The sequence below is a fragment of the Geotrypetes seraphini genome, chromosome 1, assembly GCF_902459505.1.
Source record: "Geotrypetes seraphini chromosome 1, aGeoSer1.1, whole genome shotgun sequence".
Lineage (NCBI taxonomy): Eukaryota > Metazoa > Chordata > Amphibia > Gymnophiona > Dermophiidae > Geotrypetes > Geotrypetes seraphini.
In genome coordinates this window covers 164,778,087-164,794,470 of record NC_047084.1, presented here as the reverse complement: position 1 = coordinate 164,794,470, position 16,384 = coordinate 164,778,087, and the positions used below count along the sequence as shown (strand labels likewise).

Sequence of the window (16,384 nt, the reverse complement as noted above, 5' to 3'; positions counted from 1 at the left end):
CAGCCTTGGTTCAAACCCCTGTGAATTTCTTTTGAAAGGTGCCCCCCTATCATAACTTTGAATGTGACAGGCATCACTCTACCAATGTTTGTGTAGAGGTAATTCCTTGGAAACACATGAGAGACTTTTCCACTTTTGAAAGTGTCGGCACAGGAACACCAACACACAACCCACACAGTTCTTATGAGAAAACTACCAAATTTCTCTCTCCCACATTTATCCCCTCCCCCCAAGTCATTCACCAGTTCTAAAAGAAGAAAAGTCAGATATCCATTTCTGGAATCTTCTTCCACATAAGTTTTGTGCTGCTAGATATAATCATTCTGAAGTTGCAAGGGAAGAAACACAGAAATAAACGTGTATCCCTTGCTCCAACCCATACGCTTGTGCACAAAAAACACACACACGCACGCACACACATATCTGGGAGTGGAACAATCTTCCAGGATACATTCGCCAGCAGCAAAATGTTCAGAGCTGTAGGAAACTGCTGAAAAGACTTCTGTTCTGTGAAATGAAATCTAGGGTCTGAGTTTGGCTGAGGGAGAAGGAGTGATGACTCTTGAGGGCTGAGGGCTGGTCACGGAGGCGTTCAATGGTCTGGTTTGTTTTATTTGGTTTATTGATGTCTGTTTTTGAGGCATCTTGTATGACTTATGGCATTTTTTATATTTTGACGTATGTGTGGGTTTGGTCAGTTTTGGTCTTAAATGAATTTTGTTGTTGATATGATTTGTAATTTGTTATAGTGTGTCTCTAAAGTGTTTTGTACGATAAATGTAAATCTTTTATTTTATATGTTAATATGTAACTCGCCCTGGATAAGGGCAGGTGAGAAACAAACAACAAACAAACATCTCTCTATTCTACTAAACCAAGGCCAGTGGTCTCAAACTCGCGGCCCGCCAGGTACTATTTTGAGGCCCTCGGTATGTTTATCAGAATCACAAAAGTAAAATAAAACAGTTTCTTGATCATAATGTCTCTTTAGCTATAAATGACAATATTATTATTAAGACTTAGCCAAAAGGAAAGATTTATAAACTATAAAGAGTTTTACCTCATGCAAAATTGTCATTTCTTTAATAAGACATTAACTATTTTCTCTGAGGCCCTCCAAGTACCTACAAATCCAAAATGTGGCCCTACAAAGGGTTTGAGTTGGAGACCACTGACCAAGGCCAAATGGTAAATATTTCTCTCAGGATCACAGAACAGTTGCCCAACATACTGTAGTTGCTGGTTTTCTTCAATATAATGAAGACAGGATTCAATAAAGTGCCTTAATTAGTTTGGTTGTGTACAGTGGCATAGTAAGGGGGTGTGGGGAGGGTGATACGCCTCAGACACCGTCATGGTGAAGGTGTAGGCACCTGTCCTCTTCTCTGTTCCCCCCACCCCCACTCCTTCCCCCACAATGGTCACACATGCCCGCTGCTTCTCTTCCCCGTACCTCTGTAACATTCCTGGCGTGAACAACAACCCCCAACCTGCTGTTGCGTCAACATCAGCTCTTCCTCTGATGTCACTTCCTGGACCTATGCCTAGAAAGTGACATCAGAGGAAGAGCCAATGCTGCCACGGCAGAAGCTTGGGGGAAGGGAAGCGGTGCGCAGGAGGATGGAGTGGGGAAGGAGCATGTGGAGGTAGAGGGCGGTGAAGAGGGTTGGGAAGGGGCGTCACCTCTCACCCTCGCTACGCCACTGCTTGTGTATATCTTTGAAGGCTCTGTTTTGTTTCCTAATTTGCTAAACTAAACATTAGTGGGCTGTGGCAAGATTGCCTGGCAATTAGAACTTGTGCAAGTCTCTTCTTTTACTTCCAGCTGCTTTTTCTTGACTTGGACAGCCACTGACGCTTCAGGATGGATAGAGTCCATTCTTTGCTCACACTTAAACGCTGTAAGAAAGGCAGTTCTGTAGTTGCTGTTCATCCATCCATAGAGGATGGGGTTGGCAAAAGTTGAGCACATAGCAATGACATGAAATACCGTAAAGATAAGTTTGTACTCATTCAAGAATAAGACTTTCCCATCAATGTCGATAGCGAGCTGAAGTGCAAGCAAAGGCAACCAGCACACAGCAAACACTGCCACCACCGTCACCAACATTTTGGTTGTTTTTCGCCGGCGGTTGTGATAGTGATCATTTGCTCCTCCGGGGCAGATATGATGCTTGAGTTTTGTCCATATCCTTATGTAGGCATAGGACGTGATACTCAGGGGTACAATGTACTGAATCAGAAGCATGGACATGCTATAGATCGTGCCATAATTTACTTTGTCCACTGGCCAGTTCTCTGAGCACACCTGGATTTTGAAATCAGAAGATATCTCAATGAGAGAATACTCCCTGAAGATAGCCAATGGGCTGGCCAAGAGTGCACTGAAAGTCCAAGTAACGCCTATAATCAGGAAGCTGATTTTCATCGAGATTTTGCTTTCCAGATGGTAGACAATGCAACGATGCCTGTCCAGAGCGATGACCATCAAGGTGACTGTAGACACACTGACTGCAAGTCCCTGAGCAAAATGCACCAGGTAGCACAGCACAATCCCGAACTTCCACTCATCCAATAGGGTGTAAGCCAACGTGAATGGTAGACACAGGGTATTGACCATCAAATCTGCTACCGCCAAATTGGCAATAAAAAAGTTAGTTACGGTACGCATGGTTTTAAATTTAATCACTACGTGGATCACCAGTGAGTTTCCGATCACCCCCAAAATGATGATGGAGCAATAGGCAAAGATAAGAATAATTTGTACACCAACCATTTTAGTGAAGTCGATCAGCTCTGGTTTGGAACCCTCATTATATGGTGTAGGGAGGCCGGGCAAATAAAGGCGTGTGTTCAGTTCAGTTTTAACTCCCTCTGTCCTGTTTTCTTCACTCTCCGCTCCAACCATCCCCATGTTTATGCCAAATTGTTCAATTTGCTGAAATGACTGAAAAACAAAGCAATGAAGTTAAACTCTTATGCAGTTCTCAGATGATGAGTTTAGTCATCTCAGTTTATTCCCTATTTGGCATTGCCCTCATTAGCATGCAGTTCAGCAAAATTAATTGTTTCTTCTCCTAAGAAACGCCGAATACTTAACTCTACACAACAAACTATTAATGCCTAACTTTCAGAGGCATTATATAAAGCAGATTAAGAATAGCAAAGAATGGCGAATTTAGCAGAAACCAGTAGGGGGCGCAGCCAAGATATTTTCCTTTTGTTTAGATTCCCGTATCATTTACAGGAATTCTTGGTTTTAAGGGCTTTTTTTCTGGGGTAGGGTTACCATATGGCTGTTTTCAGGTTTTTAAGAATTTGGGGAGCCAGTTGTGAAAGTAGGCCCCCTGCAGCTACTTTAACAACTGGCTCCCAAAATTTGGGCTTGGGCCCCCTCCTGAATTCCATTTTGCCTTTGTTGGTGGGGATGCAGAGCCCCACCAGCCAAATCAATGGACTGCTGCCACTCCCCACTGCTTGTTTTCAGCTCTGAGCAGCATGCCACTACTTCTCAGATCGTAGAAACAGAGAAAAATTATGGCCCATCCAGTCTGCCCATCCACAGCATCCACTATCTCCTCCTCTGAGAGGCTAGAAAGGCTGGGGCTCTTCACCCTGGAAAAGCGGAGACTCAGAGGAGACATGATAGAGACTTACAAGATCATGAAGGGCATAGAGAAGGTGGAAAGGGACAGATTCTTCAGCCTATTGGGAACTACAAGAACAAGGGGGCATTCAGAGAAATTGAAAGGGGACGGGTTAAGAACCAATGCTAGGAAATTTTTCTTCACTCAGAGGGTGGTGGACACCTGGAATGTGCTTCCGGAAGCTGTGATAGGACAGAGTACATTAAGGGGATTGGACAAGTTCCTGAAGGATATGGCGACTGAGGGATATAGATAGAGGTAGAGATTGGTTCATAAAAGGGTATATACAGAAGAATAATGAGGATTGTAAGGTTTTAGCCAAAGGATCACTCACAGGTCACGGACCTGATGGGCCGCCGCGGGAGCGGACTGCTGGGCGCAATGCACCCCTGGTCTGAACCAGCGGAGGTAACTTCTTATGTTCTCTCCCTATGAAATCCCACGTGCCTATTCCATCCATCTGCCACCCTTTCTGTAAAAAAGTATTTCCTTAGATTACTCATGAGAATATCACCTCTTAACGTTATCCTATGCCCTCTCATTCCAGAGCTTCCCTTTCTAATGAAGGAGACTCGACTCGGGCGCATTTACATCACGTAGGTATTTAAACGTCTCTATCATATCTCCCCTCTCCCACCTTTGCTCCAAAGTATACAGATTGAGATCTTTAAGTCCGTCCCATACCTTATGATGAAGACCACTGACCATTTTAGTAGCCTTCCACTGACGCCATCCTGTTAATATCTTTTTGAAGGTGCAGTCTCCAGAATTGCATACAACATTCTAAATGAGGTCTCACCAGAGTCTTATACAGGGGCATGAATGCCTCCTTTGTTTACTGGCCATACCTATCCCTATACACGCTAGAATTCTTCTAGCTTTTGCCATCACCTCTTTGTTTATTTATTTATTTATTTAGTTTTTTATCCCGTCCTCCCAGTAGCTCAGAACGGTTTACAAGTAAACATTCACAATGGAGTGAATTGGACATACAAGATTTAAATACTTGGACATACGAGACTGTGCAGCAGTGTAAATATAGGGACTATACAGCAAATTAAGAACAGTAGTTTAAATATAAGTAGTTTAGTTTAGATACGAGTTATTTGAGTATAGGCTGAGAGTGGACTATACAGAAATTTTTGGCAGAAGATTAGAATGGAGAAAGAAGGGTAGAGGTGGGGTTTAAGGGGTTGGGTGTAGACTGAGGGTGACCTTTAGTTGAAGAGGAGGGTCTTTACCATTTTCCGGAATGTCATTAGTGAGTTCTTTAGTCTGAATTGAGGGGGGAGTTGGTTCCAGAGTTGGGGAATGAAGTGGCTGTAGGAGCGTTTGCGGGCGATTTCTGAGAGGAGGGACCTTCCAGGGGGAATGCATAGGCGTATCTCCGTTTCTGAGCGGAGGGTGCGGGTGGGGATGTAGATGGGTAGCTTGGATTTTATGTAGGAGGGGGTGGTGGCATAAATTATTTGACCACCTTAAGATCATCACATACTATCACAACCAAGTCCCGCTCCTCTTTTGTGCACACAAGTTCTTCAACTCCTAAACTGTACCATTCCCTCAGGTTTTTGCAGCTCAAATGCCTGACCTTACATTTCTTAGCATTAAATATAAAAATCATGCGTATGAAGTCCTCAGAGCTGGAAATAATTAACAGGGAGTGGTAGCAGTCCATTTATTCGACTGGCAGGGCTCAGCATCCCTGCCAGCAAAGGTATGCCTAGTGTGCCTACATGGGGAGAGAGGAATGCGTTGCCCTCCCCCTAGTCTATCTATCCCTGGGACCCCCCAAATTTCAGGGCTGGTTACGCCCAGAGAGAGAGCCCATTGTTAAAAAATTAACCAGCACGCCACTGGTTAGAGGGATTGTTTCTCAGATGGGAAGTCCTTCTCTGCACTGCATGGGGTGTGAGATTTTTACCAGATTTTGGAGAGATGTCCCCTAGGTTAACAGGCTGGTTAGCAGAGGGAATCTCAGACTGCAGCTAACATCTGCTTTGGACGTCCTTTTACTAAGCTGTGATAAAACATAGCCTTACCTGGGTCATTCCCGCATACTAAGGATCATTTTTCCACAGGAGTAAAATGGCCATTTTTTTTTTTTTTTCTATTCAAGTTTAATAAATATTTTGAGAAAATCACAATTTCAAAAATTCAAAGCAATGCACAATAAAACGTGGGGAAGACAGACAAAACCCATTAAGAACGTGGGGAAAGTGTGGCGCAGTGGTTAAAGCTACAGCCTCAGCACCCTGGGGTTGTGGGTTCAAAGCCACACTGCTCCTTGTGACCCTGGGCAAGTCACTTAATTCCACCCCCCCCCCATTGCCCCAGGTACATTAGATCAATTGTGAGCCCACCAGAACAGATAGGGAAAAATGCTTGAGTACCTGAATAAACTCATGTAAACCGTTCTGAGCTCTCCTGGGAGAGCCGAGGCCAGCACGAGCAGCAGGTTAGAGCTGCTGCTCATGCCGGCAAAGAGCTAGAGAGAAGTGAAGGCGCGCACGTGGCGGAGGAGGAGTGGGAAGTAGTGGGGCAGAGAGGAGGAAAGGTGCTGGTGCCCCAATGAACAAGGAGCCCCCCCCTTTACTATGCCACTGAGCTGTATTAATGGCCACGTTAGTGTGTGGCCTTTAGCGCATGAGCCCCTACCACCACCTATTTTGTACGCAGTAAAGGCTCTTGTGCTAGCCAAGTGTTAATTGGTAAGCATGAATATTGTTTACACAATTCCTTTCTACACATCCCCCTCCATATTCGTGATATCCGTATCTATGGATTCGCTTATTCGCGGGGGGTTTTTGTTTTGTTTTTTTAAAATTTATTTATAAATTTCAAATTAACAAATCAAGATGAATCTTGTACAGAAAGTGATTACAACAAAAGGAACAAAAGAACCTCATAAATTTACATAGGAACCAAATATTGTATAATCTCTCAAGTCCACCATATGATCCATGATGTAAAATGAACGGAACTAACAAAGAAATATTAATTAAAGATAATTGGTGCGTGGTTAACTGATGTTCAGGCGTCTAATATCTTAAAGCCCTCATTCTTTTCCCTTCTCCAGGCGGGTCAAGGAGAGAAGGGCCGTCAGCTGGTTTGGCTCAAAGAAAACATATTTCTGAGAATTATATTGTACTATGCATTTGCAGGGATAGCGAAGATAGAAAGTTCCCCCAAGAGCGATTCATGGTTTTAAACAAAAAAAATTACTTTAATTTTTTGGGGCTATTTTAACCCCCCCCTCACCCCCCCCCCCCCGCTAAGCCTTACCTGGTGGTCTAGTGGGTTTTCAGGGCAGGAGCAATCTTCCCACGCTCCTGCCCCGTGCAGATCGCTCACAGGAAATGGCTCGAGAGACTACGGGAACTCAAGGCAGCCATTTCCTGTGAGCGATCTGCATGGGGCAGGAGCGTGGGAAGATCGCTCCTGCCCTGAAAACCCACTAGACCACCAGGTAAGGCTTAAGGGGGGGGGGAGGCTCACAGGGCTAAAAATAGCCGGGGAAGTGGGGGATAAGGGCAGAACCGGCCCAAATATTATTCGCGGTTTTTCCATATTCTCGAGCCAGCTCTGCCCCTAACCCCCGCGAATACGGAGGGGGAAGTGTATTTGCTTACAACGTTCACTACCATTTGCAGAAAACATATGTAACAGTGCACAAATATTTTAAAATCCAAATACTGGTAATAACAACGATAATACTAATACCGTGAGGTGTGTAGTCATAAGCGATAGGCCAACCACCTGTGCTTATAGCAGCAATTCTCCCCCAGAGCTAATTTTGCTCTGTGGCGCACACCATGGTGGGACACACCTAGTGTGCAATGAGTTCAAATGTGCCCAAATCGTGAATAAATTAAATGTGTGCACTGTATCACCCTATTTCCTGCAATGAGTGGATGAGTGAGTCCAAAAAGAGAGTTAGATCGAGCACTTATCTTTAATGCTCATCTCCTATTTGTTGCTCTGCTTACTTTCACAAGTAGGCAGCCGTTCCAACTTTAGGGCCCTTTGGAGCTGTAAATATTCTTTGCTCGTTGCAAGTTAACAGAGTCTGACGGTTCAACAAAGCTTCATTTCGAGGCCATATGCCTCTTCTTCAGGAACCCTAAACGGACTTGCTAAGCAAGAGACAGACACAGGGGGTGGGTAGCCACTGCTTGCCCTGGATCGGTAGCATGGAATATTGCTACACCTGGATTGGCTACCGTAAAAATGGGCTATTGGGCTTGATGGACCATTGGCCTCACCCAGTAAGGCTATTGTTATGTTCTTACATGAACCAAATATAGGACAATTAAGCCATTGTAACATCACTGATTAGGTTGGCTCTGAGGCACTGTGGATCGAGACATTATGACATCACAATCTCAGCTCTAGAATGTTGCTCTCATTGGGGTTCCAGAATCTTACTATTCTTTCAGATGCTGGAATGTTGCTACTCCTTGGGCTTTGGCTAGGTACTAGTGACCTCACCGTGAGAACAGGCTACTGGGCTCGATGGACCATTAGTCTGACCTATCACTGATGAGGCCCATTGTACCATCACTGATGAGGATGGCTCTGAGGCATTGTGGAATGAGGCATTATGACATCACAATCTTAGCTCTGGAATGTTGCTCTTATTGGGGTTCCGGAATCTTCCTATTCTTTGAGATACTAGAATGTTGCTACTCTTTGGGTTTTGGCCAGGTACTAGTGACCTGAATTGGCCACTGTGAGAAAGGGCTCCTGGGCTTGATGGACCTTTGGTCTGACCTAGTATGGCTGTTCTTACGCTCTTATGTCTGCCAAGTATAGGACAATCAAGCCATTGTAACATCACTGATTAGGTTGGCTCTGAGGCACTGTGGATCGAGACATTATGACATCACAATCTCAGCTCTAGAATGTTGCTCTCATTGGGGTTCCAGAATCTTACTATTCTTTCAGATGCTGGAATGTTGCTACTCCTTGGGTTTTGGCTAGGTACTAGTGACCTCACCGTGAGAACAGGCTATTGGGCATGATGGACCATTGGTCTGACCTAGTAAGGCTATTCTTAGGTTCTTATGAGACTTTGTAAACACGAGACAATATAGCTGCGCACACCAGTTAGCACAAAATATATCCACTCTCCCCCCCAGATCCACCCCCAACGCTAAAAAATAAATGTGGGCAATGCACACCGATTCCAAAATTACCACGGGATGCCCGAGCACGCTACTTAGTAAAGCTTTTTTTTTTTTTTTTTTTTTACTGCAGTAAGCATGTGTTAGTGCTAATAAGTACCAGTATATAATATGTAAACCACTTTAACTGTAACGACAGAAAGGCCATATATCAAATCCCATCTCCCTTTCTCCATCGCAGCTTAGCAAAACCTTTTCTGTCTTAATATGTACTTCAATCTTGCAACGGTGCTACTCAGCGCAAGTTTCACCATGCACTTGCTAAAAATGTTTAAATAATGCATGAAAGCCCATTTTAAAATTCATGCAAACATTTTTCAGCACATTTTATTTTTTATTTGCAGCAAATGTTTTGACTTCTTTCCAACTGGATCTTGGCCTGCAATAAAGCTCATGGTAAATTTGCTGAGCCTGGAAATGCAAATGCCAGCCTCATTGTTGTTAGCCTCGGAGCACGTTTTTCTCTCTCTTTTTAAAATCCTTTGCTTTTTTTTTTTTTTCTAGCTATAGTCTGTGGACAGTGTACTGGCACATTAATAAGTGCAGTCGCACTGTGACCCCTATCTGATTGCTCACTGAAAGGCTAATGTTTATAAACCATGCCTTAGAGTTGTGTTCTATGCGGTAAATAAGGTATCACCATCACCCTATGTTCCTTTCTCTTGTTTTATTTCTGTACTATTTCTCGTATTACCTTATAAAGTTTACAGTAAACAAGCTGAATACAAACTGTGTGCACAAAACCCTCACCAAAGCTGGACATAGAAAAGTGAACTAAATTGTCTAGTCCTCTCAAATTACAAGCTACATCCCCAGCATTAGAAAATCAGGCATTAGGGGGAGAGTGTGGCACAGTGGTTAAAGCTACAGCCTCAGCATCCTGAGGTTGTGGGTTCAAACCCACACTGCTCCCTGTGAATCTGGGCAAGTTACTTAATTGCCCCAGTATATTAGATAGATTGTGAGCCTTGGGAGGGATTGGGAGGGATAAATGCTCGAGTAGCTGAATACAGTAAATTCATGTAAATTATTCTGAGCTCCCCTGGGAGAACAGTATAGAAAATTAAATAAATAGTATGAAAAGTTTCAGCCTCTGATAATCAGAGCTGGTATTGTGACATCATAATGCCTCATTCCACCAATGCCTAAGAGCCAACCTCATCAGTGATGTCACAATGGCTTCATTGTCCTATATTTGGCTCACTTCTGCTATATTTTGATTTCTAGAGTGACGCAGTGGTTAAAGCTACAGACTCAGCACCCAGAAGTTGTGGGTTCAAACCCATATTGCTCCCTGTGACCCTGGGCAAGTTGCTTAATTGCCCCAGGTACATTAGATAGATTGTGAGCCTGCTAGGACCGTCAGGGATAAATGCTTGAATACTTGAATACAATAAATTCATGCAAATTGTTCTGAGCTCCCCTGGGAGAATAGTATAGAAAATAGAATAAATAGTATGAAAAGTTTCAGCCTCTGATAACCAGAGCTGGTATTGTGACATCATAATGCTTCATTCCACTAATGCCTAAGAGCCAACCTCATCAGTGATGTCACAATGGCTTCATTGTCCTATACCTGGCTCACTTCTACTGCATTTTGATTTTTAGAGTGGCGCAGTGGTTAAAGCTACAGGCTCTGCACCCTGGGGGTTCAAAACCCTACTTCTCCCTGTGACCCTGGGAAAGTTGCTTAATTGCCCCAGGTACAGATTGTGAGCCTGCTGGGACAGACAGGGAAAAATGCTTGAGTACCTGAATAAATTCATGTAAACCGTTCTGAGCTCCCCTGGGAGAAAAGTACAGAAAATTAAATAAATAAATTAGCCCACTAATTCTATAATACTGTGAGCCCAATTTTAACACCTCTGGGAAAATTCTATAAATGACACTTAAAAATTGGTACTAAATGTAATTGGTGCTAAGTGCCATTCTATAAGGGCATGCCCCCCTTTATACAATCATGTGCAGCCCCGATTCCCATGCCTAACTTTGGGCGCCAGACTTATGTTTGCTGAAACCTGGTGCCCAAGCTGGGTACGCTGACCCGGAATTCTAGAGCTACACACATACCTTTTCAGAACATCCCTAGGCCCCTCCCATGGCCACACCCCCTTTTGGGATATGCACTAGACTAGAAGAGTTAGGCGCCCTGCCTTGTAGAATAGTGTGCAGCCAGATGCATCTGCAAATTGTAGATTGTAAACAATTTTTACTGACATGAAAAAACCAACAGAACGAAGAAACCAACAAGTGACAGAACCTAATGAACAGAGGCAAAAAATCTGCATAACAAAGTACAGCATGACAAAACATGTGTCAGTTATAGCCACCCATAAACCCCGACCCCACCCTTGTTCCCCCCTTCCCGCAAGTCTCACTCACCATCCCCCCTTCCCCCCCTTTCCCAAATGGAGAGGAATGCAAGGGCATGAATAAGAAAAACCACAGACCAAATTCCCCCCAGGGTCTGGACTCTGATGACCCAGGGCACCTAAATGAACAAGGCATCCCCCTCCAAAAACAGTCCCCCCAAACCTATTCCCCCCCCCCTGAGAGCAGAGAGATTGCATCTGCAAATTGTAATGAGTGACAATATCAATGCAGTGGCCCCAAGATGCATTGGGAAGGGAAGCCCCGTCATTGCAGCACGCGGCCCTGTAGGCAGGAGGGTAAATGGAAGTTACAGGTGTACATAAGGTAGCACTAAGGGGCTAACTTCATTGGCAAAATACCCTTAACAAGCTCAAAAATTGGTAAAAAAAAAATAAATGAGCGATAGGCGTCTATCTCATGGTGCTCGGTGGCGCTTAATGCCTAAGTGGGTATTTCTATGGGCAGACCGTGACTTAGGCGCCATTAAGCGTGATTCTCCAAAAACTTAGGCGCCTGAGATATAGGCCTTTAAAACCCCGGGCTTACATTTCAGGAACCTAAGTTTTTACATAGGCGCCACTAGCCGCGATTCTGGAAATGGCGCCTAACTGTGATGGGCACATGACTGGTGTCAGGCACCGGCCGATTTATGCACCATTTATAGAATCAGCCCTTAAATGCTTTAGCATGTAACTGCAAAAGGGTGGGCCACACACGTAAAACATAAAATATTATAAATTGACGTGTTAACATTTGAACCCACCCTTTACATACATAAGTGATAGTGCAAACATTTAGGCACGATCTCCTCACCAGATGCCAGTACAATATACCCTTGCGAATTCGTGGTTCCGAATGCGCCGACTCAATAATTCGCGGTTTTTTACCTGAAGGTAAAATTGCTGCTGAATGAAAGCGACAGCTAAGAATGAGCGATTCTGTGGGCAGGCACGTGCGTGTGGGAGAGAGAGGAGAGAGCCTCGCGATAATATCCAAAGGTGGACACTTCAGCTGAAGCTGTCTGGTGAGAGGGTGGGGCCGGAGTGAGAGGAGGAGGAGGGCGAGTGCCGAGAGCGTGAGGTTTAAGGGCAAGCAGGCGACAAGGGGTTTTAAGTGTTTTGTCTTCTACGCACTGATTCCAGTACTCATCTGATATTCGCAGTTTTTCAACATTTGTGGTCACTCCGAGAACATAAGCCCCGCAAATTTCGGGGGAGTACTGTAGAGAATGACATGGGGAAAAAATTTGTCCCCGTCACCGCCCCGTCTCTGTGACCACCATCCCTATCACCGTGACCACTGTGCCCGCCCCGTACCCGTCACCGCGACCACTGTGCCCGCCCCGTCCCTGTGACTACTGTCCACTCCCTCCTTCCTAGTATGAGGGAATATGTGTGATCATGGATCGCGCAGTCCAGAAGCCCCCTCCCGCCCAATCACTGCATCCTGAAATCTCCCTCCACCTCATCTTAGGTGCCTACTGAGTCCGACTTTAATTCTTCTCCCAGCCACACGCTTTTGATAAGCCACGCGCGCGGCTGCTTGAGCTGTTGAATCTTCTCCTCTGATCCAACGTTCTGTTCCTGGTTGCGTCAGAGGAGGAGAGTCAACAATTCAAGCAGCCACGCACGCATGGCTTATTGAAAGCGTGCGGCTGGACTTGGCAGGCACCTAAGGTGAGGTGGAGGGAGGGAGATGGCAGGACGTAGGATGCGGCGATCGGGTGGGGATGCTGGACCGCGCAATCCGTGCTGGCTTCACTGAGGAGACAAGACCATTCACCGCTCCACGGGGCGGTGAATGGCCTTGTTCCTGTCCCCACAGCGACCACTAATTTTTCTCTCCATGTTTCGGCGGGTTACCCACAGCTACCTACGGGTAACAACCACCGTGTCATTCTCTAGTACTGTACATAGGTTCTTGGCAACGTTGTGTGTACTTCCTTGCATCCAGGTTCAATAGCTGGATTTATGCGAATGGATGTCTACTAGACTCTGTGCAAAACACTGTGTGCATCATTTCCGCTAGAGTGCGCAATAAGCGGGACTTGGGTGTGATTGTATGTCATGATCTTAAGATGGCCAAACAGGCTGAAAAGGTGACGGCGAAAGCTAGAAGGAGGGAGAGGTATGGCCAATAGAAAAAAGAAGGTATTGATTCACCTGTATAAGACTTTGATGAGACCTCATTTAGAATATTGTGTACAATTTTGGATGCAGCACCTTCAAAAAGATATAAAAAGGATGGAGTTGGTCCAGAGGAAGGCTACTAAAATGGTGTGTGGTCTTCGTGATAAGGCATATGGGGACAGACTTAAAGATCTCAATCTGTATACTTTGGAGGAAAGGCGGGAGAGGGGAGATATGATAGAGACGTTTAAATACCTACATAATGTAAATGTGCATGAGTCAAGTCTCTTTCATTTGAAAGGAAGCTCTGGAATGAGAGGGGATAGGATGAAGTTAAGAGGTGATAGGCTCCGGAATAATCTATGAAAGGGTGGTAGATGCATGGAACAGTCTCCCAGAAGTGGCAGTGGAGACAGAGACTGTGTCTGAATTCAAGAAAGCATGGGATAGTCACGTGGGATCTCTTAGAGAGAGAGTGGAAGAGAGATAATGGTTGTTGCGGATGGGCAGACTGGATGGGCCATTTGGCTTTTATCTGCCATTATGTTTCTATGCATTATTTCATCAGCCCTTCAGCAAGAAGAAGGAGCTTTTATCTCCTGCATTAATGTCTATTTCCCACAGCAGGAAAGGCAGCACAGAGCAAGCACCAGTACCATCACCACCACTGTGAAGATTATAAATCAAAAGAGATAATGGAGGGCAAAAGCCCCGTGGGGACGCTAGAACTTCTCAAGGGATGCCTTTTATTCTGCTTCACTTTTCCAGTTGCCTGTGAAGCTTCTCCTGTGCTTTACTATCCTATTCTAAAGTATTCCCTTGCTGGTCCCACCTAGATCCCAGGAAAAAGGAAAGGCAGGTGCAAACAGATGACCAACCTCCCGACGATAAGTTTCACAGTCCCTCATTCACAAAAGAGCATATTATCACAGGAAAAGATGTACTGAGAGATATGCAAAAATGCGAGTCCCCAGTTTATACATCTGTTAGACAACTCATCTTCATTGAAATAAGGCTCAGAAATCTATAATTGGTTCACTATCCCTCCTCCTCCCTCCCCTTTTGTTCCCTTCCCCTCTTCCTCGACCACACTCTCGATTGTTGTACCAGCTAAATGTGATCTAAAAATAATAAAGAATTGTCAAAACCCACTCAAGTATTGTGACATCTACTTTTTGCCTGGGTCACCTTCCCAGAAGACCAGCAGGTCTTGCGAAGGTCGAGGATCTTAATGCATTCCGCTTCATTTTTTCAATCAAGTTCCTTAGATTCAACTTGATGCATTTTATCTGTTCCATGTATTACTTCTTTCTCTACCATGCCGGTATTTTCTGCATTATATTGTAAACGCTTTCTGTCTTTATCTGTTTTTAAGTCCATTATTCTAATTTGTATTTGATCTGTATCCCATGTATTAGCTCACCTTGTTGTGAACCGCCTAGAACTTTTTCGGTATGGCGGTATATAAGAATAAAATTATTATTATTATTATTATCTGGACTGTGGTGGCTCACTTTATGCCCAAGAGCCCGTGACAAAGCACCAGCCAGCCTTTACCAGAGCAAGAAGCAGGGTAGGAAGGTAACCGAAGCAGAGATGAAGCAGACAGAAGCAAGTTCTAATCAAGCGAACATGCAAAGATTTGCTAGGGAATTAGTAATATTTTGTTGGTAAACGTGCCCCCCCCCCCTAGATTCAATAGCATCTCCCTCCCCCCCTCCTATTGAACTTACCACGCCACTTTTTATGCCTTTCTTCTTTTGGGTTTATTTTCTAGTTTTTTTTTTTTTTTTTTTAATTCCAGTGTCTTCCTATCTTCCGAAAAGCAACGAGTCTGTTTTCTTCCTGGAGGCTTCTTGTAACAAACGCAGAAGAGGTAAACTTTGCTGAACTTCCGTCTTAAGGTGCATGTTCGTTCGGTTTTACGCCTCCGGGGCCCATGGAAATGGGAATCGCCTGAGCCTCGGCTTCACCGAAGGCTCTGTCTTCTTAGAGACTAGCTGCTGCGCTTCTCTGCCTGCATTCCTTTCCTCTCGGAACCGCTGGTTCAGCAGCTGTACTGGAGAAGAAGTGAAATGACAGCCTCGACTCCAAAGCCGAAAGCGTGGCCGGACTGTGATCTGCTGACTGTAGCGCTCTGCCTTGCTCAGGTAAATAAAGCGGGGGGGGGGGGGGGGGGGAGGGAAAGGAGGAGGAGGGGCAGCTCACGACCTGAGCCAGACTTTTCCTAGCCCTACCAGTGTAAAGTGGTTTTTTTTATTTTTTGTCTGGTGTGAACAGTTTCCCTGTGATTTCAAAAGTCTGGATCTTTCCACCCGCCTTTTGGAGAGGGCTGCTCTGATGACTGCACCCTGCTGTAGAGCTGATTGAGTGAAGGATCTGGGTAAAAGGACAGGCTGGGTGCCTGTGTGTCTGAGGGAGAGGACAGCAGGTACTCTCACAATGATTTCCTCTAATGAGATGCCTAGCAGAGAATAGACACGGTGTCAAAATTAATCACCGTCCCCCGTCCCCGCGGATAACCGCGGGAAGTAACCCCATGTCATTTTCTAGTGTCTATTTCAACCTCAGTCCTTCTACGCCAGCATTCTTCAAAGCAAAGCTTGTGGGTCAGTGGTTGTGGCCATTCATACTCTGATTCTTCCCTCTCTCCTTAAAGAATGACATGAAGATGGTTTCCCGCGGTTATCCACGGGAATGGTGATGAATTTTGTCACCATGTCATTCTCTAATGCCTAGCTCACTCTGGAGGGCAGTAATCGGTTTTATGTCTTCCCCAGATTATATAAAAAAAATTTAAAAAAACACAAAAACAAAACAAAACACCCCCACAAAGGAAATAGGGCGATATCTTTTTTATGGAATTAAATACATTTTATGATGAGCTTTGGAAGATACCCCTTCTTCAGATCAGAAAAAAAGCAAAGGTAGACAAATATCTGTATATATAAGGAAAACATGAAAGTATTCCGGGGATATGAAGAGGGAGGGGTGAGTGGTCGGGCAGGAGACAGAAAGGTGGCAGAGCAGTTTTAAATGGGCAGGATTC

General features: G+C 44.8%; 1 protein-coding gene across 1 annotated transcript; it reads right to left on the bottom strand.

The window, feature by feature from the left end:
• Window positions 1-1,564: 1,564 nt before the first annotated feature.
• On the bottom strand, window positions 1,565-15,480 carry NPY2R (neuropeptide Y receptor Y2). Its single transcript, XM_033941182.1, has 2 exons — window positions 15,069-15,480; window positions 1,565-2,947 (listed from the first exon to the last, which is right to left on the bottom strand). Exon 2 carries the CDS (start codon window positions 2,912-2,914, stop codon window positions 1,754-1,756), a length of 1,161 nt encoding a protein of 386 aa, XP_033797073.1. The 5' UTR covers window positions 2,915-2,947; window positions 15,069-15,480; the 3' UTR covers window positions 1,565-1,753.
• Between the last annotated feature and the right edge of the window lie 904 nt (window positions 15,481-16,384).

Coding starts and splice junctions, on each gene's coding strand:
- NPY2R (XM_033941182.1), bottom strand. CDS start 2,914: ATGGGGATGGTTGGAGCGGAGAGTGAAGAAAACAGGACAGAGGGAGTT.